This window comes from Loxodonta africana, chromosome 3 (assembly GCF_030014295.1).
Source record: "Loxodonta africana isolate mLoxAfr1 chromosome 3, mLoxAfr1.hap2, whole genome shotgun sequence".
Taxonomy (NCBI): domain Eukaryota; kingdom Metazoa; phylum Chordata; class Mammalia; order Proboscidea; family Elephantidae; genus Loxodonta; species Loxodonta africana.
The window spans coordinates 82540610-82562807 of record NC_087344.1 but is presented as its reverse complement, the minus strand read 5'-3'; the positions used below and the strand labels follow the sequence as shown (position 1 = coordinate 82562807).

General features: G+C 39.0%; 1 protein-coding gene across 6 annotated transcripts in view; it reads left to right on the top strand.

Moving 5' to 3' along the window:
• Positions 1 to 22198, top strand: part of TESK2 (testis associated actin remodelling kinase 2) — a 160568-nt gene that overhangs the window by 113220 nt on the left and 25150 nt on the right. For all 6 annotated transcript variants that reach the window (XM_003415566.4, XM_064281887.1, XM_064281886.1 and 3 more), the window contains exon 4: positions 3131 to 3179. In XM_003415566.4, coding sequence (XP_003415614.1) covers positions 3131 to 3179 — 49 coding nt within the window. The remainder of the gene's footprint in view (positions 1 to 3130; positions 3180 to 22198) is intronic.

The window sequence follows — 22198 nt, the reverse complement described above, 5'->3', positions numbered from 1 at the left end:
TAACTTCAGAGCCCTTTTAACTTACTCTCTATTTTACTTCTCTTCTCTAGGCAGAAGTTAGTTTCACCTAGACATGAGAGCCTATTTTCAGTATTACCTAGATCTTTCTTCAGGTTCTTTCCTTTCTCAACTTCCCATCTAGTCACTGGATAAACTTACAGAAAACCAGCAGTTAACAAACTACTCGTTGGAGGAACACTGAAATTTCCACATTAGTATTTTTGGTCGAAGTAGCTTGTCTTAAAAACTCTGCTGTGATATTACAGGCAGCCAAGCATCCTTCCACATTCAGTTCTTTTTAATTCAGCATCATTTATTGAACATGCATACTATTTGTTAAGTACTGTCAGGTGGGGTATATGACATGGATTCTGTCTTATGGAACTATGGTTCTCCCAGCACAGTTGCTGCTGTGCCTTGTGCCTTTGCTAGTAGCCAGTCTTTTCCCTTTTCTTTGCCCTTCCAAATTACAACTTACTTGGGACTTGGCTATGGTAAATGAGGCTTCGTTCTTGGCAACCCAAGCCCCTGTTGTCACTGGCTTTGTGACATTTATCTTCCTATTCCCACTTGATGATAACCATCAGTCACATTCATTAATTTATAGTTTTTATTTTTCAATTACTTTTACATATAAATATGACCTATTGGTTGGAAAAAAAACTTCAAATATTAACAGAAGCATATAAACTAAAAAAATGACTCACTACCCCCTCAGTACTAATTACTAATACTTCTAGACATTTTCTATTAATATACATTTTTTACATAAATGAAACCATGCTATATTGTTTTGCAGTTTGATTATTTCTCATTTAACTGTATATTTTGGGCATCTGCTTATATCAGTACATAAAGACCTGCTTCATACTTTTTAATGACTATATAGCATTCCAAAACAATCCTTTTGCCGTTGAGTCAATTTCGACTCGTAGCGACCCTATAGGACACAGTAGAACTGCCCCATAGGGTTTTCAAGGAGTGGCCGATGGATTGGAACTGCTGACCTTTCGGTTAGCAGCTGAGCTCATAACCATTGCACAGTATATGAATGTATCATTAATATTTAACTAGTGTTTTGTTGAGGAGTTGTTGTTAGGTGCCATCTAGTCAGTTCCAACTCATAGCAGCTCTAGGTACCACAGAACAAAACACTGCCCAGTCCTGTGCCATCCTTATAATTGTTGTTATGCTTGAGCCCATTGTTGGCAGCCACTGTGTCAATCCATCTTGTTGAGGGTCTTCCTCTTTTCTGCTGACCCAGTATTTTACCAAGCTTGATGTCCATCTCTAGGGACTGATCCCTCCTCATAACATGTTCCAAATTATGTAAGATGCAGTCTCGCCATCCTTACTTCTAAGGAGCATTCTGGTTGTACTTCTTCCAGGACAGATTTGTTCATTCTTTTGGCAGTCTGTGGTATATTCAGTATTCTTCACCAACAATTCAAAGGTGTCAAGTCTTCTTTGGTCTTCCTTATTCATTATCCAGCTTTCACATGCATATGATGCGATTGAAAATACCATGGTTTGGGTCAGGCACACCTAGTCCTCAAGGTGACATCTTTGCTTTTCAACACTTTAAAGATGTCCTTTGCAGTGGATTTGCCCAATGCAAGGCATCTTTTGATTTCTTGACTGCTGCGTCCATGGGTGTTTATTGTGGATCCAAGTAAAATGAAACCCTTAATGGATATTTAGGTTAATATACATTGTTGAAGTAGTTGTCCTTTTGCATCTATTTTTCCTCACCTGAATTGAGTATATTTGTAAGATGAATTCCCAGAAATGAAATTGAGTTGATTAAAGTTTTTGCTAGATATGATCAATTACCATGTCAAAGAATTGTGCTAAGAAGTCAACAGGGTAAGTTTCTGTTTTCTCACCTTCTGAACAACACTATTACCAGTCTTCTTAATGTTTAGATTAAAAAGTGGTATCTCCTTGTTTTAATTGAATGAATTAAGAACATTTTGATATATTTATTAGACACATTTTTCTGTAAACAATATGTATACCTTTTGCTCATTTTTCTATTGGATGGTTTATCTTTTTTAAAGTTATACATCTGGAAGAGTTTTTTCTATATTTTCTATATTAATTTTCTATATTAATATAAGAAGTTAGTCTTTTGTCATACCAGCAATTTTTCCAGTTTGTTGTTTGTAAGTTACAGACTTTGAGATTGAGTAGTTCAGTCTACCTACTTTGTGGGTAAGGAAACTGTCTTAGTCATCTAGTGCTGCAATAACAGAAATACCACAAGTGGATGGCTTTAACAAAGAGAAGTTTATTTTCTTACAGTAAAGTAGGCTAAAAGTCCAAATTCAGGGCATCAACTCCAGGGGAAAGCTTTCTCTCTCTGTTGGCTCTGGAGGAAGGTCTTTAATGTCCATTTTCCCCTGGTCTAGGAGCTTGTCTGCGCAGGAACCGTGCGTCTAAAGGATGAGCTCTGCTCCAGGTACTTCTTTCTTGGTGGTATGAGGTCCCCAACTCTCTGCTTGCTTCCCTTTCCTTTTGTCTCTTGAGAGATAAAAAGTGGTGCAGGCCTCACCCCAGGGAAACTCCCTTTACACTGGATCAGGGAGGTGACCTGAGTAAGGGTGGTATTACAATCCCACCCTAATTCTCTTTAGCATAAAATTATAATCACAAAATGGAGGACAACCACAGAATACTGGGAATCATGGCCTAACCAAGTTGACACATATTTTTGGGGGGATTCAATCCATGACAGAAACTAAGCCCCAAAGGTGAGTGATTTTTTTTTTTTTTTTAAATGAGCACGTAGTCAGGTAGTGTCAGAGTTGAAACCAAGTTTCCTTATTTCCAATTTGGTACTTTTTCCATTTTACCATGCAGTCTTTAAGGTTTATTGCCCTCCCTTTTCCACCATCGCTTTTACCACGAGGTCTTTCCACAAGTTGTTCCATGGTAAACTTAGAAATTCACCAGTCTAGCATGGAATGGAAAGATTGAGAGGTTTATAGGGTTGTACAGGAACCCAGGGGCCTTCACAGGTATTGGCATGTTTCTCATGCATGTATAACTGAACTAGTTTCTCTAGATGGCATTTATGTCCTGTCCTTTCTTTTTGTTTTAAAAAAAAAAATCTGTTTTGTTTTCATAGGTTCATGGGTGTATGTGTACATCAAGGACAGTTGCATGCACTTACAGAGGTAAGAATTCAATAAGCATGTTGAAGTGACTTCTTTGCCTTAGTTTCAGCACTTATGGTACTATAGTAATTATACTTGCATATATAAACAAAATGTATGTGCATTTGTGTTTATGCAAAAGTGGCAATATTAACAGTGCCTTGTTGCTGGGGTACAATGGCCACATCTCTTAAAACCCTTAAGTTCCCTCATAATACCTGGTGAATACTCTGACAATATGAATGTCTTGGTTGTCTAGTGCTGCTGTAACAGAAATACCTGAAGTGGATGGCTTTAACAAACAAATTTTTTTTCTCACAGTTTAGGGGACTAGAAGTCCAAATTCAGAGCGCCGGCTCTAGGGGAAGGCTTTCTCTTGGCTCTGGAGGAAGGTCCTTGTCCTTTCAGCTTCTGCTTCCTGGTTCCTTAGAGACCTCCATGTATCTTGCCATCTCTCTTACCCCATATCTCTTTTTGCTTGCTTGTTTAATCTCTTTTATGTCTCAAAAGAGATTGACTCAAGATACACCCTACACTAATCCTGTCTCATTAACATAACAAAGACAGCCCATTCCCAAATTGGATTATAACCGTAGGCATAGAGGTTTGGATTTACAATGTATATTGGCGGGGGTGGGGGGGGACACATAATTCAATCCATAACAATAAGCCTCAAGCGTATTGGTTCTTGCTGCCTGGATGACACCCTCCGTAGCCGGAGGATGGCCTCACTTGGCTGCTGTAAGAACAGCTTGGGGGTGGTATTTGACCTCCAGCTCCACTAGAGGGAAGGAGAACCAAGATCAATAGCCCAAGGCTGATTCCTATGAGGTGAAGGTCAGACACACCTCCTCTCTCCACGATCTCTACCAGTTCTGACACTACCTGTCCCTCCCTCCCACAGCACTCTGCTAGGTTTGATAATTCATTGCAGTGGCCACACAGAACTCATAGACCGTACTCACAGTTATGGGGTTTATTAGGGAAGTAACAGTTACAATTCAGGCTCAAGAATACTCAGTATATAGTTCCTCCATCAGGTTAGCCTCTCCTCAGCTGTGCTTGCAGGCATGCCTCTCCCTGGCCCTCAGTTTCTGCCCAAACGCACTCAGTTTCCTCTCTCAGTGAGCAGGGAAGCCCACTGCACCATCAACTGCTGCCAGGTCTCTGCTGATCTCTCCTACCTTGGTGGTGGTGGGCTCCTCTCTGCTCCGGAATTGGCTCTCTTTTAAGGCAAAACTGACCAGTCCTCTTGGTGGGCTGCAGTTGTCTTATTTGCACAGCCCAACCCAGTCACCTAGGTGGTAGTCACAAGACCATGGCTAGAAAGACCACACAAAAGTAATCAATCAGTAATCAATCATACCGCAGCTGCAAACTTTCTCATGGTAACAAATTCCTGGACCACCTGGAAGTGCTTTGTGTCCTGATCTAAAATCACAGTCACTACTCTATTTCCTGATTGGTCTTATCACTCAATGGAATCAGTTTACATCCCCAGTATTTCATTTTCAGCCTCTGCTAGGCAGATTAATATGTGATAGTCATTACTCATCCTCTGAGGACCAGAGAGACTTTCTAGAACAGAGGTTTCCCAAATTCAGGCATCAAATTATCAACTTCAGAATTTGCTTGGGTGCTTCTTAGAAATGCAGATTTCTGGAACCTTCCCCTAAATTTAGTAGGTCCAAATAGGGTTCATCTGTATTCTTAAGATTCCTAGATTATTCTAATGAGCATCTGGAGTTGAGAATCTGTTTTCTGGAATGTTTTTACATCCCTCCTTGAGAAGTAAATACCAAAATGTGAAGAAACTTAGGAAGGAAAGTTGTTCAGCAGAATTTGCAAAAGTATGAGTTTCCTGCTGGCTTAGTGTCTGGTATTGGTCCTTAAATCTTAGGAAGGAGGGTCCCATGTACCTCATTCTCTGTCTCTTTTTTCAGTCACTGAAATACTAGAATGTGGAATGTATGTTGCTATGTACACTTTTTATGAAAGGCCTAAGAAGGCAGAATAGTGAGATTTTAATTTCTCTGTGGCTTACTGTTTTCATCTGTAAAATAAAAATAATAATATACTCACCCCAGGGTTGTAAAGATTAAATACATTGTTATGAGGAAGAGAATGTTTAGAAGGTGGAGATCGGAAGTTTAGTTTTGGTGTTTGAGTTTTGTGGTAGACATGCAAATGAAGATGCTGAGTAGATAATTGAGTATACCAGACTGTAGGCGAGATAGAAACTTGGTATGCATCAGCACATAAATGGTATGGTATTTAAAGGCATGAACCTAGGTAATATCACTCCAAGGGAGTATGGAAGAAGGCTGCTAGGAGCTGAGCCTGGGGCATCACAATGTTGAAAGTCTGAGGAGAAGGGCAGACTGAAAAGGAGAAGTTAGTAGGATGGGAAAAAAAAACAAGAGAGTACGTTGGCCTGGAATGGAAAGGGAGGAGTTTCAAGGAGGAGGGAGTGATCAATTGTGGCAAATGCTGCTGCTAATATAGTTGGTGACCTAACAAGGATGTTGTGAGGATGAAATGTAAAATGCGTAGTACAGTGTCTAGTGTATAGTAATTGCTTAGTGTTGCTGTTAGGTGCCACTGAGTTGGTTCTGACTCATAGTGACCCTAGGTACAGCAGAATGGAACACTGCCTGGTCCTGTGCCATCCTCACAGTTGTTGCTATGTTTGAGCTCATTGTTGCAGCCACTGTGTCAGTCCATCTCATTGAGGATCTTCCTTATTTTCGCTGACCCTCTACCAAGCATGGTGTCCTTCTCTAGAGGCTGGTCCCTCCTGATAACATGTACAAAGTATGTGAGACAAAGTCTCGCCATCCTTGCTACTAAGGAGCACTCTGGCTGTACTTCTTCAAGACATCTTTGTTCGTTCTTCTGGCAGTCCCTGGTATATTCAGTATTCTTCACCAACATCATAATTCAAAGACATCAGTTCTTCAGTCTTCTTAATTTGTTGTCCAGCTTTCATATGCATATGAGGCAATTGAAAATACCATGGATCAGGGGAACCTTAGTCCTCAAAGTGACATCTTTGCTTTTCAACACTTTCAAGAGGTCTTTTGCAACAGCTTTGCCCAATGAAATACATGGTTTGATTTCTTGACTGCGTTTCCATGGGCGTGGATTGTGGATCCAAGTAAAATAAAATTTTTGACAACTTCAGTATTTTCTCCATTTATCATGATGTTGCTCATTGGTCCAGTTGTGAGGATTTTTGTTTTCTCTATGTTGAGGTGCAATCCATACTGAAAGCTGTAGTCTTTGATCTTCATAAGTAAGTGCTTTAAGTCCTCTTCACTTTCAGCAAGCAAGGTTGTGTCATCTGCATATCACAGGTTGTTAATGAATCTTCCTCCAATCCTGATGCCCCATTCTTCTTCATATAGACCAGCTTCTTGGATTATTTGGCCATTTTACAGATTGAATAAATATGATGAAAGGATACAACCCAGATGCACACCTTTCCTGATTTTAAACCACGCAGTATCCCCTTGTTCTGTTTGAATGTCTGCCTCTTGGTCTATGTACAAGCTCCTCATGAGCACAATTAAGTGTCTGGATTTCCCATTCTTCATAGTTTTAACCATAATTCGTCATGATCCACACAGTTGAATGCCTTTGCATAGTCGATAAAACACAAGTAAATATCTTTCTGGTATTCTCTGCTTTAAGCCAAGATTGCTTAATACATGTTAACTATTACAGCTTTTATTATTAGCAGTGTTTAGCCCTTCCTTTGAACTAGTATTTTTCTTTTGGTAATTAGTTATTTTTATTTGGTACACTGGTGTTGGTGTCATTCAAATTAAAAAAAAAAAATCTTTTTAAGTATTATGTAACAGAACAAGTACACATAGAAAAGTGTATAGCTCACTAAATTTTTACGAATGAACACACCCATAGTCAGTACCCCAGATCACAAAACATTTTCTGTGTATTTCTTTTCTCAGAAATGACTCTATGAATTCCTCAAAGGCAAGAATTTCTCCCTCTCAAGCTTTCTATTAGCCAGAGTTCTGACACAAATAAGCGTGAAAGTGTTGTGTTCCCTGTTTTTATGGTTGTTCTCTGAAATGTGAGTTTATTGGAAGGACTTATGTGTTGGTTTTATTGGGGAGAACATACTTTAAAATCTGTGATCATGTCACAAATTTAATAGTAGGATGTAGCGGGAATGGCAGAAATGAATGATCATTATGGAACATGTTGCCCATATTGTACTTAAATAATATTTTCTGTTGATTATTAGCTTGTTTATATATAACATACAGTGTGTACTATGCTAAAGAGTATGCAGTGCCAGTCTTTCCTGTATCATTAATGAGATATTTACATGGCTTATGAATTAATAATTTTTGTTATGACGTTTTTAGGCTAATGGCTATGAAACTGAAAGATCCAAATGCTTTTGGCTATTTTCAGAAGGGATCGGCAAAGGCCATGATTTCACAGGTCTCTGGAGATTTCTAGCGTTAATTGCCTTATAATTTGACTTGGTAGCACAGCTATTGGTTTCGCTAAGGATGATAAAAATAAATTATTGGTAACACCTAGTACAAGCTTGCAATTTGGATGACATTCAGTAAATATTTCTTGATTGGTGGAATGTGTGCTCTCTACACTAATGTAAGCAGCATTCCTCATTTCTCTTCTAATTTATTTGTCAGTAATTACGGCAGATAAGCAAGCTCTTGTTAATACATAAAGTAGTGACATGATTAAGAAGACTATTTCTTATATACAGTAGTGATCTGTACTTTTCTGGGCTTGAAACTACTTCCATGAATCTTCATTGTAAGTGCAGACATTAATTGAACTTTAAACAGTCCAACACTTAGGTTTTATTTTTAGCCACCTACTATAAACAAACAAACAAAAAAGACAATTTTGGTGTTTTTTTGTTTATAGTAAGGATAGACTTCTAAGTTTTTAAGCAAATGAGCTTTGTTAAAGTGAAAGCAGTTTGGTAAGAAATCAGATGGAACCATTTAAGTGAAATGAGTTGAATTAAAAGTCCATATTTATTAGGTAGCAGTGTTCCATAATTATGTCTTTGACTCAGAAGATAAGACCTGACCTTGTCTTTCATTTACTCATGAGTATTAGGGAAGTGAGGAGCCCTCGTAGTGCAGTGGTTAAGTGCTCGGCCTCTAACCAAAAGGTCGGCTGCTTAATCCCACCAGCCGCTGCATGGAGAAAGATATGGCAGTCAGTTTCCATAAAATTTTATAGCCTTGGAAACCCCATATGGTAGTTCTTCTCTGTCCTACAGGGTCTCTGTGAGTTGGAATCCACTCAACAGCAATGAGTTTGGTTTTGGTTTTGATGGGCCTAGTGATGGGCGTTTTAGTGCTTTATGTTAGCTATAATTCTCATAGCTCTGTAGGATAGGCCCTATTTCGTCCTTTTTATAGACAAGAAAACTAAGACTTAGAGAAATTAAATGACTTTCCCAAAGTAGATTCAAGTTCATCTGACTGCAAAACCTACACTCTTGCCATTACAATATGCTGCCCTTAATTCAATGTGGTATTCCCCGCAATGCAGAGGGTCTTATATGTGTAGCACATGCAGTATTTGTAGAATCCAGTTCTGACTAACTTCAGATTATTTGGAAAATATTTTTCTTCGTTATTGGATGTATATAAAATATGTTTGGGTGCAAGTAATAGAAAATAGTTAAATGGCCTTAAAGAACAAAGTAACTCATAAAACTAGAATTCTAGCAATTTATTAGGTTAAGGGTTGGTTTAATTCAGCAGCTAAATAGATGTTATCCAGAGGCCCCCCGCCTCCTTCCATCTCTTTGCTCTGTCTTTATATTGTCAGCTTCATCCTAAGGCTGGCTGTCATTATTAAAAAAGAGCTGCCATCAACTTACATGCTCTATCTTTTCTCTTCCACAGCCAAGATGGAGGTGGAGGAGTGGAGTAGAGAAGGAGAAAGAACAGAGAAGGATGCTTTTAGACAGACTATGCATCATCTCATAACCCTTTTCTTTTTAAGCTTAAGAAAGGTGCAAAGAGGGAGCTATCCTTACAGTTTGGGGGACCTCTTTGTGCAGAACCTCTCAGTGCCTAGAAGACTGGGGATTTAGAGAATGGGTAGAGCATGGAGTTGTGGGGCAGGAGTCTCAAGTGACTATACTCTCTGGCCAAAAGAGTCAGCAGATGAATTGCTTGGTAGGTAGGACATTTTGGGATCTCCTTGCATTTTATTCCAGGGGAAATTTTTCTTCATTTTTGTCCACAGCAATTGTCCTTTTTGCACAGCAATTGCAGAATATTCCTTGGCCTGGTAAGATAATTTTCTTTATAGCAAAGCTTACCTTTAGTAGAGTCAAAACTAACCCCACATTTTTTATATGGAGAACAGGGTTCTAACAAAAGAAAAGATAAGGTTGGAAATGGGGACCAGTTTTAGGGGGTAACCCAGTTGTATTTGAAATAATAGCAAAACAATTGAGTGGAAAATGGCAAGTGACAGAAAAAAAGAATAAGAACCAGAATGAGTAATAGCCAATAATATAGAGAGATCTGAGAATTAACAGCATAAGGTAACAGCTGGATATTAAAAAAAAAAAGTTTCTAAGGAAGAACATGGGAAGACATTTCTCACTATTCCAGCTGAGCATTGAGTTTATGACAGGCAGGCAGACACGTGGTACTGAAAGAAAAGCTCTTAGCTCATGAGGAAATGGACCAGCCCTGCAGACTGCTGCAGAGTTTTTTTATACACATAGCTCTTATCCTCATCTCACTCCCCATTCTTACCCCCACCATATACCTTCTTTCTTCATTATAGGTATTTTGGAAGCTTCCTGTTTATGTGAGTTGATATGTGTCATTTCTGAGTTGGTTTTATCAAACTTATAAGAAGCCTTATATAATCAGAGAGCTTACAACGAAAGAAAACTGTGGGTTCATTGACCAAACTCATGCCTTATTTATAAAAATGAGCACACAGACCCTGATTTCAGTTTCTTGGATGTGTTGTAATATTGCTATTAGCTGCACCTGCTTTTCTTGTTTCGTGTGGCCCATACAGAGTATTCGTCTGGCCTTATCTACCTTGACTCAGACGGGAAGTTGTCTGGTACCAGCCGTGGGCTAACTACGGGGGCAGAGCCATACCTATCTTTCATGTTTGGAGTGGCTTTTTTTTTTTTTGTACCATTTTTTTTTTTTTTATTATTAACTTTTATTAAGCTTCAAGTGAACGTTTACAAATCCAATCAGTCTGTCACATATAAGTTTACATACATCTCACTACCTACTCCCACTTGCTCTCCCCTTCTTGAGTCAGCCCTTTCAGTCTCTCCTTTCGTGACAATTTTGCCGGCTTCTCTCTCTCGCTATCCTCCCATCCCCCCTCCAGACAAGAGTTGCCAACACAATCTCAAGTGTCCACCTGATATAATTAGCTCACTCTTCATCAGCATCTCTCTCCCACCCGCTGACCAGTCCCTTTCATGTCTGATGAGTTGTCTTCGGGGATGGTTCCTGTCGTGTGCCAACAGAAGGTCTGGGGACCATGGCCACCAGGATTCCTCTATTCTCAGTCAGACCATTAAGTTTGGTCTTTTTATGAGAATTTGGGGTCTGTATCCCACTGATCTCCTGCTCCCTCAGGGGTCCTCTGCTGTGCTCCCTGTCAGGGCAGTCATCGATTGTGGCCGGGCACCAACTAGTTCTTCTGGTCTCAGGATGATGTAGTTCTCTGGTTCATGAGGCCCTTTCTGTCTCTTGGGCTCCTAGTTGTCGTGTGACCTTGGTGTTCTTCATGTTCCTTTGCTCCAGGTGGGTTGAGACCAATTGATGCATCTTAGATGGCCGCTTGTTAGCATTTAAGACCCCAGACGCCACATTTCAAAGTGGGATGCAGAATGATTTCATAATAGAATTATTTTGCCAATTGACTTAGAAGTCCCCTCAAACCATGTTCCCCAGACCCCCGCCCTTAAGCATTCATTTTATCCCGGAAACTTCTTTGCTTTTGGTCCAGTCCAATTGAGCGACCTTCCATGTATTGAGTGTTGTCTTTCCCTTCACCTAAAGCATTTCTTATCTACTGATTAATCAACAAAAAACCCTCTCCCACCCTCCCTCCCTCCCCCCCTCGTAACCACAAAAGTATGTGTTCTTCTCAGTTTATACTATTTCTCAAGATCTTATAATAGTGTGGAGTGGCTTTTATTGTTATTATTGTTAGTTGCCACGGAGTTGATTCTGACTCATGGTGACCCCATGTGTGCAGAGTAGAACTTGCTCCTTAGGGTTTTCAAGGCTGTGACCTTTTGGAATTAGATTACCAGACCTGTCTTCTTAGGTGCTTCAGGGTGGATTTGAACTGTCAGCCTGCTACTAGTCTAGTGCATAACTGTATGCTCCACCCAGGGACTCCATGAAGTGGCTTAGGGGAAGCTATTACTACTACTTGATAGTTAAGACATTCTAGAGGTTCCAACAAATGACTGGTGAGGGCGAAGGAATTGGCAAAGATGTGAATTAGAAATTATGAGGGAAGAGAGAGATCCATTTTGCATATGTATTTAACTTTGAGTGAACCTGCTAGGCCCTCTCCTGGCCTTTGGGCTTATCAGGATGAATAAGAACCCTGTTCCTGTTATCCATACTTTTGTAATGAACTACCTCAAAATGTAGTCGCTTAAAACACCCATTTTATTTTGTTTGTGATTTTGTGGGTCAGGAATTTGGGAAGGGTTTTGCTGGGTCTCTGATGCATAAGTGTCAGCTGGGGTGACTGGGCAGCTGGAGGATCTACCTCTTTCAAAATGGGTTCTTCATTCACATGTCTGGTGCCTTGGCGCTCCTTGGCCCCTCTTGTTCTCCACACGGTGTCTCAATCTCTAGGTCATCCGCATGTGGTTTGGGCTTCTCACAGCATGGTGATCTCAGGATAATTAGACTGTTTACATGGTTACTGGCAGGTATTACAAGCCACCCAAGTGGAAGCTGTAAGGCTTCATATGGCCTAGCTTCGAAAGTTCCAGAATGTCACTTAAGCAGTATTCTATTAGTCAAGCAAGTCACTAAGACTAGCTCTGATTTATGGGAAGAAGAATTAGATTCCATTTCTTCATGACCATCTTTAATCCACTGCAGTGCGCTTTCATAAACTCAATGTTCAGTGGCTGGGGTAGTGACAAACGTCTTCCCATGTTCTTCCTTAGAAACTTTTTTTTTTTTTTTTTAATATCCAGCTGTTACCTTATGCTATTAATTCTCAGATCTCTCTATATTATTGGCTGTTACTCATTCTGGTTCTTATTCTTTTTTTCTGTCACTTCCCATTTTCCACTCGTTTTGCTATTATTTCAAATACAACTGGGTTACCCCCTAAAACTGGTCACCATTTCCAACCTTATCTTTTCTGTTGTTAGAACCAGGCCTGTTCCTCCATATAAAAAATGTGGGGTTAGTTTTGACTTTACCATCATCTTTTGAATTTCATCTGTCCCCAATCCTATTTTCTTCTTTGTTATGTCTTTCTTTTTATTAATTTTCATTTTATTGCAGTAAAATATATGTAACAAAACATTTACCATTTCAGCCATTTTTACATGTTTAATTCAGTCACATAAATTATGTTCACAATGTTGTGCAACCATCACCACTATCCATTTCTAAATTTTTTCATTACCCTTAACAGAAACTCGATATCCTTGAAGCAATGGATTCCCATTTCCCCTACCCACCTGTCCCTGGTAACTACTAAAAAACTTTCACCTCTATGCATTTGCCTATTCTAGGTATTTCATGTAAGTGGGATAATATATGTCCTTTTGTCTCCAGCTTATTTCACTCAGCGTAATGTTTTCAGTGTTCATCCATTTAGTGGTAGCATGTATCAGAACTTCATCATTTCTCTTTATAGCTGAATAATATTCCATTGTATGTATATACCACATTTCTTTTTTTTTTTTTCATCCATTTAGCTCCTGATGGACACTTGGGTTGTTTCCACCTTTTGACGATTGTGAATGATGCTGCAGTGAACGTCTGTTTGAGTCCCTACTTTCAAGTCTGGTTTCGTTGATTATTTCTGTTGTTCGTCTATTTTATTTATTTCCTTTCTGATGCTTGCTTTTGTTTTTCTGGTTCCTCAAGTTGTAAAGTTAAGTTATTGGCTTGAGATATTTCTTCTTTTTAAAGTTGAGGTGTTTACTGCTATAAATATCCCTCTGAACCCTGCCTTTGCTGTATCCCATAAGTTTTGGTATATGTGCTTTCATTTTCATTCAGCACTAAGTGTTTTCAGATTTTTATCTTGATTTCCTCCGTAATCCATTGATTGTTTAATAGTGTGTCATTTAATCTCACATATTTCTGTATTTTTCAGTTTTCCTTCTGTTATAAATTTTTACTTTCATTCTGTTGTGGTCAGAGAAGATAGTTTGTATGATTTCAGTCTTTTCAAATTTATTGAGACTTGTTTTGTGACCTGGCATATGGTTTGTCCTGGAGAATGATCCATGTACATTAGAGAAGAATGTGTATTGTACTGTTGTTGGGTGCAGTATTCTATATATGTCTGTTAGGCCTAGTTGCCTTATAATGTTGCTCAGGTCCTCTCTTTCCTTACTGATTTCCTTTCTAGATTTTCTGTTAATTATTGAAACTGGTGTACTGGAGTCTCCAATGATCATTGTAGAACTGACTGTTTCTTCAGTTCTGTCAGTGTTTGCTTTATATATTTTTGGACCCTGATGTTAGGTCCATATATGTTTATAATTGTTATATCTTCTTGATAAATTGACCCTTTTATTATTATATAGAAGCCCTGGTGGCACAGTGGTTAAGAGCTATGGCTGCTAACCAAAAAGGTCAGCAGTTCAAATCCACCAGCTGCTCCTTGGAAACCCTGTGGGGCAGTTCTGCTCTGTCCTGTTAGGTTGCCATGAGTCAAAATTGACTTGACGGCAGTGGGTATCATTATGTAATATTTCTGTTTCTTCAAACAGATTTTGACTTAAAGCCTATTTTATTTGATATCAGCATAGCCACCTCAGTTCTCTTTTGGTTACTGTTTGTGTGGAATATTTTTTTTCCATCTTTTCACTCTCAACCTATTCGTGTCTTTGAGCCTAAGCTGTGTCTCTTGTAGACAGCGTATAAATGGGTCATTTTTTTAATCCATTTTGCCACTCTTTGCCTTTTTACTGGAGAGCTTAATCCATTTAAATTAATGGTAATTACTGTTTTTTTTTTTACTGTTAAGGAAGGACCAACTTCAGCCATTTTTCTATTTATTTTTTGTGTGTCTAATACCTTTTTCATCCACCATTTCCTCTAGTAGTGCCATCATTTTTGTTTATTTATTTATTTATTTATTGTAGTAAACTACTTTGGTTCCCTTCTCTTTTTTGTGTGTGTGTGTATTATATAATATATATGTATTTTTTTGTGATTACCGTGAGGATTACATTTATCATCTTAAATTTATAACAGCGTAGTTTAAATCGATAACAACATCACTTCAGAAACATATAAAAACTTCATATGGTTTTAAATATGCTACTATTCCTCCTCCCTTTATGTGTTGTTGTTAGGTGCCATTAAGTCAGTTCTGACTCATAGCAACTCTGTGTACAATAGAACGAAGCACTGCCCGTTCCTGTGCCATCCTCACAATCATTGCTATGCTTGAGCCCATTGTTGTAGCCACTGTGTCAATCCATCGTGTTCAGGGTCTTCCTCTTTTTCTCTGACCTTCTACCAAGCATGATGTCCTTCTTCAGGGACTGGTCTTTCATGATAACACGTCCAGTATATGTGAGACGAAGTCTCCTGATCCTCACTTCTAATGAGCATTCTGGCTGTACTTCTTCCAAGACAGATTTGTTTGTTCTCTGGCAGTCTGTGGTATATTCAGCATTCTTTGCCAACACATAATTCAATGACATCAATCCTTCTTTTGTCTTCTTTATTCGTTGTCAAGTTTTCACATGCATATGAAGTGGTTGAAAACACCATGGCTTGGGTCAGGTGCACCTTAGTTCTCAAAGTGACATCCTCGCTCTTTAACACTCTAAAGAGGTCTTTTGCAGCAGATTTTCCCAGTGCAATGTGTTGTTTGATTTCTTGACTGCTGTTTCCATGGGCCTTGATTGTGGATTGAAGTACTCCTTTATGTAGTTGTTATCATAAATTACATCTTCATACAGTATATGCTCAATACTGTAAATTTATAATTATACTGTGTGTATTTGTGTTTTGGACCCATGTAGGGCATGGTTACTAAAATTATAAACTAAAAACACCATAAAACTGGCCCTCATATTTGCCCATGAGATTACCTTTATTGGAGATTTTTCTTCTCTACATATTATTTTTGCATTATTGTTTAGTGCCTTTCAGATCTAGCTGAAGAACTCTCTTTAGCATTTCTTGTAGGACAGGTCTAGTCAGAATTTCCCTCAGCCTTTGTTGATCTATGAATGTCTTAATTTTGCCCTTATTCTTGAAAGATACTTTTTCTGGATGTAGAATTTTGGGGTGATAGTTCTTTTCTGTCAGCATTTTAAATAAGTCATTTCACTGCTCTCTGGCTTCCAAAACTTCTGAGAAGAAATCAGCATTCAGTTTTATTGAGGCTCCTTTATATATGACATTCTCCTTTTTTGCTGCTTTCAGGATTCTCTTTTTATCTTTGGTTTTCAAGAGTTTGATTAAAATGTGTCTCATTGTGGATCTCTTTGAGTTTATCCTACTTGAAGTTTTTTCAGCTTCTTGGATTTGTAGATTCATATCCTTCATCAAATTTGAAAAGTTTTCTGCCATTATTTCTTCAGATATTCTTTCTGTCCCTTTCCCTGTCTCTCTTCTTGTTCTTGGATTCCCATGATGCATATGTTGGTTTGTTTGATGATATCTCACAGTTCCCTTAGGCTTTGCAGTCCTCTTGATCCTTTTCTCTTTTTGCTCATCAGACTCAGTAATTTTAATTGCCTTATCCTCTAGCTCACTGACTCTTTCTTCTGCCAATTTAAATCTGGCGTTTAGCCATTCCGTTGAATTTTTCATTTCAGTTATTGTATTTTTCAGTTTTAATAATTCCGTTTAATTCCTTTTAATAGCGTCAATCTCTTTATCAGAGTCCCTGGGTGGTGCAAATGGTTAATGTACTTAGCTACTAGCCAAAAGATTGATGCTTTAAGTCCATGAAGTGGTACATCAGAAGAAAGACCTGGTGATCTACTCCTGAAAAATAAGCCATTGAAAACACCACTGAGCACAGTTCTGCCCTGACACACATGGGGTCACCATGAGTCAGAATCAACTTGATGGCATGATCATGTTCTGTTTTCCCGGTTTCCTTTCATTCTTTGCTTGTTTTTTCCTTTAGTTCTTTGAGCATATTTAATACTGTTGTTTTACAGTCCTCTAGTCTGTCCATGGAAACCCTGGTGGCGTAGTGGTTAAGTGCCACGGCTCCTAACCAAAGGGTCAGTAGTTTGAATCTGCCAGGGACTCCTTGGAAACTCTATAGGGCAGTTCTCCTCTGTCTTCTAGGGTCGCTACGAGTCAGAATCCACTCGACGGCACTGGGTTAGTCTGTCCATTATCTGGGTTTCCAGAGAGATGATCTCTCTCCATTCACCTTGTTCTTTTAAATGGGCTGTCATTTTCAGTTTCTTTGTATGCCTTGTGGTTTTTTGTTGAAACTGAACAAAATATGTATGGAACGTTACAATGTGTTAGCTCTGAGTATGTGTGTGACTTCCTTAAGTCTCCCATCTGCATTGTACTTTTGAAAACACAAAATTCTGCAAGAAATTTCCAAGTGGTCACAACCCTTCAGTCTTTGCTCACTGCTAACTCCCCTGTCCTGTGTAAGCTCTGATTCAGGCCAGATCAAGGCTTCAGTCCCTCAGGCAGCTCCCAGACAGATCAGAAAACACACACTGAACAGTCCTCCTGCAAAGTCTGCCCTACTCACTCCATAGCCAGAGATCAGGCCCCCTCTCTGATAATGTGAGCTGTGGTCTTCCTCTGCTGCAGCAGCCATCATGGCCCCTATGCCAGGAACGGGAGGGGCAGAGACAATAGAAAAAAAAGTTTTTCTATTATTTAAAAGTCATCTTTTTAGTGTTTCAGCATGCAGTTAGTTGTTGCAATCCTCTGCTTACTTTTCAGGGTTCTTACAGAGTTGAGATTACAGATTTCTAGTAGCTTCTTTTGGTGCTCGCGTGGGAGGGTTAGGATTTAAGACCTGCTCATGCCGCCATCTTCCAGGAAGTGTTCATCTTTCTGATTTCCCTTCTTTTTCTCCATTCCAACAGCTACTGTCTTATTCCATGCATGGATTTGTACAGTAATTTATAGCTGTTTTTTCTGTCTCTGTCTTTGTTTCAATCACACATGCTTTGATAATGTGATGCTTCTATTTAAAAACATTTAGCATTCTAGACATTTTGTAATCTGCTTTCACAATATGAATCACTCTTTTAGTTAGATTGGTCTTTTAAAAACATCTTTTAAAAAGCCATCTGTCAGTTTGCCGTATTGTGGTGGCTTACATGTATCCATGATACTGGAAGCTTTGCCACCAGTATTTCAAATATCAGCAGGGTCACCCTTGGTGATCAGGTTTCAGTGGCGCTTCCAGACTAAGACAATCTAAGAAGAAGGACCTGGCAGTCTACCTCTGAAAAAAATTGGCCAGCAAAAACCTTATGAATAGCAGCAGAACATTGTCTGATGTAGTGCCATAAAATGAGCCCTTCAGGTTGGAAGGCACTCAGAATGCGACTGGGAAAGAGCTGCCTCCTCAAAGTAGAGTCAATCTTAATGTCGTGGATGGAGTCAAGCTTTTGAGACCTTCATATACTGTATGTGGTAAAACTCAAAATGAGAACAGCTGCAAATATCCATTAATAATTGGAATGTAGAGTGTATGAAGTATGAATCAAGGAAAATTTGAAGTTGTAAAAAAATGAAATGGAGTGCATAAAGATGGATATCCTAGGCATTAATGCGCTGAAATTGACTACCATTGGCCGTTTTGAATTGGGCAGTCATACGGTCTACTATGCTGGGAATGACAAAGTGAAGAGAAATTATGTCACATTCATTGTTAAAAAGAACATTTCATGATCTATCCTAAAGTACAGTGCTGTCAGTGATTGTGTAATATCCATATGCCTACAAGGAAGACCAGTTATTATGACTATTATTCAAATGTACACACCAACCACTAAGGCCAAATTGAAGATTTTTACCAACTTCTGCAGTCTAAAATTGATCAAGCATGCGATCAAGATGCATTAATAATTACTGGTGATTGGAATGCAAAAGTTGGAAACAAAGAAGAAGGATTGGTAGTTGGAAAATATGGCCTTGGTGATAGAAACATCACCAGAGATCATATAATAGAACTTCGCAAGACCAATAACTTCTTCATTGCTAATACCTCTTTCCAACAACATAAACAGTGACTGTACTTGTGGACCTCCCTAGATGGAATACACAAGAATCAAATCAACTACATCTGTGGAAGGAGATGATGGAGAAGCTCAATATCATCAATCAGAAGAAGGCCAGGGGACAACTGCAGAATAGACCATTAATTGCTCTTATGCAAGTTCAAGTTGAAGCTGAAGAAAATTAAAACGCCTACAAGAGCCAAAATACGACCTTAAGTATATCCCACCTGAATTTGGAAGCCATCTCAAGAAGAGAGTTGATGCATCGAACACTAATGACTGAAGACCTGACGAGTTGTGAAATGACATCATACATGAAGAAAGCAAAAGGTCATTAAAAAGACACGTAAGGCATGCCCTTTATCACCACCACTCTTACTCAACATTGTGCTGGAGGTCTTAGCCGGAGCTATTAGGCTAGATAAAGAAATAAAGGGCGTCTAAATTGGCAATTGGCAAAGGTATCTCTTTTTGCAGATGACATGATCTTATACACAGCAAAACCTGAAGAATCCTCAAGAAAAGTCCTGAAACTAATAGAAGAGCTTAGCAGAGTATCAGGATACAAGATAAACATACAAACATTGGTTGGATTCCTCTGCACCAACAAAAAGAATATCAAAGAGGAAATCACCAAATCAATACCATTTACATTAGCCCCCAAGAAGATAAAATACTTAGGGATAAATCTTAGCAGAGACATAAAAGACCTGTACAAAGAAAACTACAAGACACTACTGCCAGAAACCAAAAGAGACCAACATAAGTGGAAAAACATACCTTGCTCATGGATAGAAAGACTCAACGTTGTAAAAATGTCTGTTCTATCCAAAGTGATCTGTAGATACAATGCAATTCTGATCCAAATTCCAACGACATTTTTTAAAGAGATGGGGAAACAAATCACCAACTTCATATGGAAGGAAAAAAGGCCCCAGGCAAGTAAAGCGTTACTGAAAAAGAAGAACAAAGTGGGAGACCTCACACTACCTGATAGCACCACAGTAGTCAAAACAGACTGGTACTGGTACAACAATAGATACACAGACCAATGGAACAGAATTGAGAATCCAGACATAAATCCATTCACATATGAGCAGCTAATATTTGACAATGGCCCAACATCAGTGAAATGGGAAAAGACAGTCTCTTTAACAATGGTGCTGGCATAACTGGATATCCATCTGCAAAAAAATGAAACAAAACCCATACCTCACACCATGCACAAAAATGAACTCAAAATGGATCAAAGACCTAAATATAAAATCTAAAACGGTAAAGATCATGGAAGAAAAAATAGGGACAACGCCAGAAGCCTTAATACATGGCATAAACAGTATACGAAACATTACTAACAACGTACAAACACCAGAAGAGAAATTAGATAACAACAAAAAAAACCCAGAACCCAGTGCCGTGGCTCCTAAAAGTCAAAGAGCTGTGCTCATCCAAAGACTTCACCAAAAGAGTAAAAAGATTACCTACAGACTGGGAAAAAATTTTTAGCTATGACATTTCCGATCAGCATCTGATCTCCAAAATCTACATGATACTGCAAAAACTCAACAACAAAAAGACAAAAAACCCAATTAAAAAATGGGCAAAGGATATGAACAGGCACTTCACTAAAGAAGACATTCTGGCTGCTAACAGATACATAAGGAAATGCTCACGATCATTAGCTATTAGAGAAATGCAGATCAAAAGTACAATGAGATTCCATCTCACTCCAACAAGGCTGGCATTAATCCAAAAAACACAAAATAATAAATGTTGGAGAGGTTTTGGAGAGACTGGAACACTTCTACACTGCTGGTGGGAATGTAGAATGGTGCGACCACTTTGGAAATGGATTTGGCGCTTCCTTAAAAAGCTAGAAATAGAACTGCCATACCACCCAGCACTTCCACTCCTTGGAATATACCCTAAAGAAATAAGAGCCTTCACATGAACAGATATATGCACACCCATGTTCATTGCAGCACTGTTTACAATAGCAAAAAGATGGAAGCAACCAAAGTGCCCATCAACGGATGAATGGATAAATAAATTATGGTATATTCACACAATGGAATACTGTACAGTGATTAAGAACACCGATGAATCTGTGAAACATGTCATAACATGGAGGAATCTGGAAGGCATTAATGCTGAATGAAATTAGTCAATTGCAAAAGGACAAATATTGTATGAGAACTATTATAAAAACTCTAGATAAAGTTTAAACACAGAAGAAAATCTTTGATGGTTACGAGGGTGGGGAGGGAGGGAGAGAGACATTCACGAACTAGACAGTAGACAAATTTTTTTTTAGGTGAAGGGAAGGGCAACACACAACACAGGAATAGTCAGTACAACTGGACTAAACCAAAAACAAAGAAGTTTCCTGAATACAACCAAATGCTTCGAAGGCCGGAGTAGCAGGGATGGGGGTTTGGGGGCCATGTTTTCAGGGGACACCTAAGTCAATTGGCATAACAAAACATATTAAGAAAACGTTCTGCATCTCACTTTGGTGAGAGGTGTCTGGGGTCTTAAACGCTAGCAAGTGCCCATCTAAGATGCATCAATTGGTCTCAGCCTACCTGGAGCAAAGGAGAATGAAGAACACCAAAGACATATGGTAAAGATGAGCCCAAGAGACAGAGAAGGCCACATAAACCAGAGATTCCATCAGCCTGAGACTGGAAGAACTAGATGGTGCCTGACTACCACCGATCACTGCCCTGACAGGGAACACAACAGAGAATCCCTGATGGAGCAGGAGAACAGTGGGATGCAGATATCAAATTCTTGTAAAAAAGACCAGGTTTAACGGTCTGAGACCGGAGGGATCCTGACGGTCATGGTCCCTGGACCCTTTGATAGCCAAAGATTGGAACCATTCCCGAAGCCAACTTTACAGACAGGGATTGGGCTAGACTATAATATAGACAGTGATAGTGGTGAGGAGTGAGCTTCGTGGCTAAGTAGACACAAGAGACTATGTGGGCAACTCCTGTCTGGTGGTGAGATGAGAAGGAAAAGGGGACAGGAGCTGGCAGAATGGACACGGGGAATACATGGAGGAAAGGAGGAATGTACTGTCTCATTAAGAGGAGAGCAGCTAGGAGTACACAGCAAGTCGTGTATAACTTTCTGTATAAGAGACTGACTTGATTTGTAAACTTTCACCTAAAGCACAATTAAAAAAAAAAAGCGGTAAGGAAAAAAAGACCAAAATGGATGTGAGAAGAGACTCTGAAAGTTACTCTTGAACATAATGTAACTAAAGCGAAAAGAGGAAATGATGTGAGGTTGTGGTAGATGTGAAATAGCAAGCTGGAGGGAAGAATGCTTTTAAAAGTGGCCCCAGTAGCCATGTCACTGGTAGAGTTGTTCTATATTTTGGGGATAGGAAAGCAGACTGGATTGAATGGCCAGGAGACGCAGCCTAATCTTAAATCATATTATGAGTCTAAAGATTGCCACCATAGTTTCATGTAGAAAGGGAATATGCTTATTATTCTCCTTATTTTTTTGTTTGAGAAGATTTGTTCTAACGATTTATCTTTTAATGTTTATTTAAGCA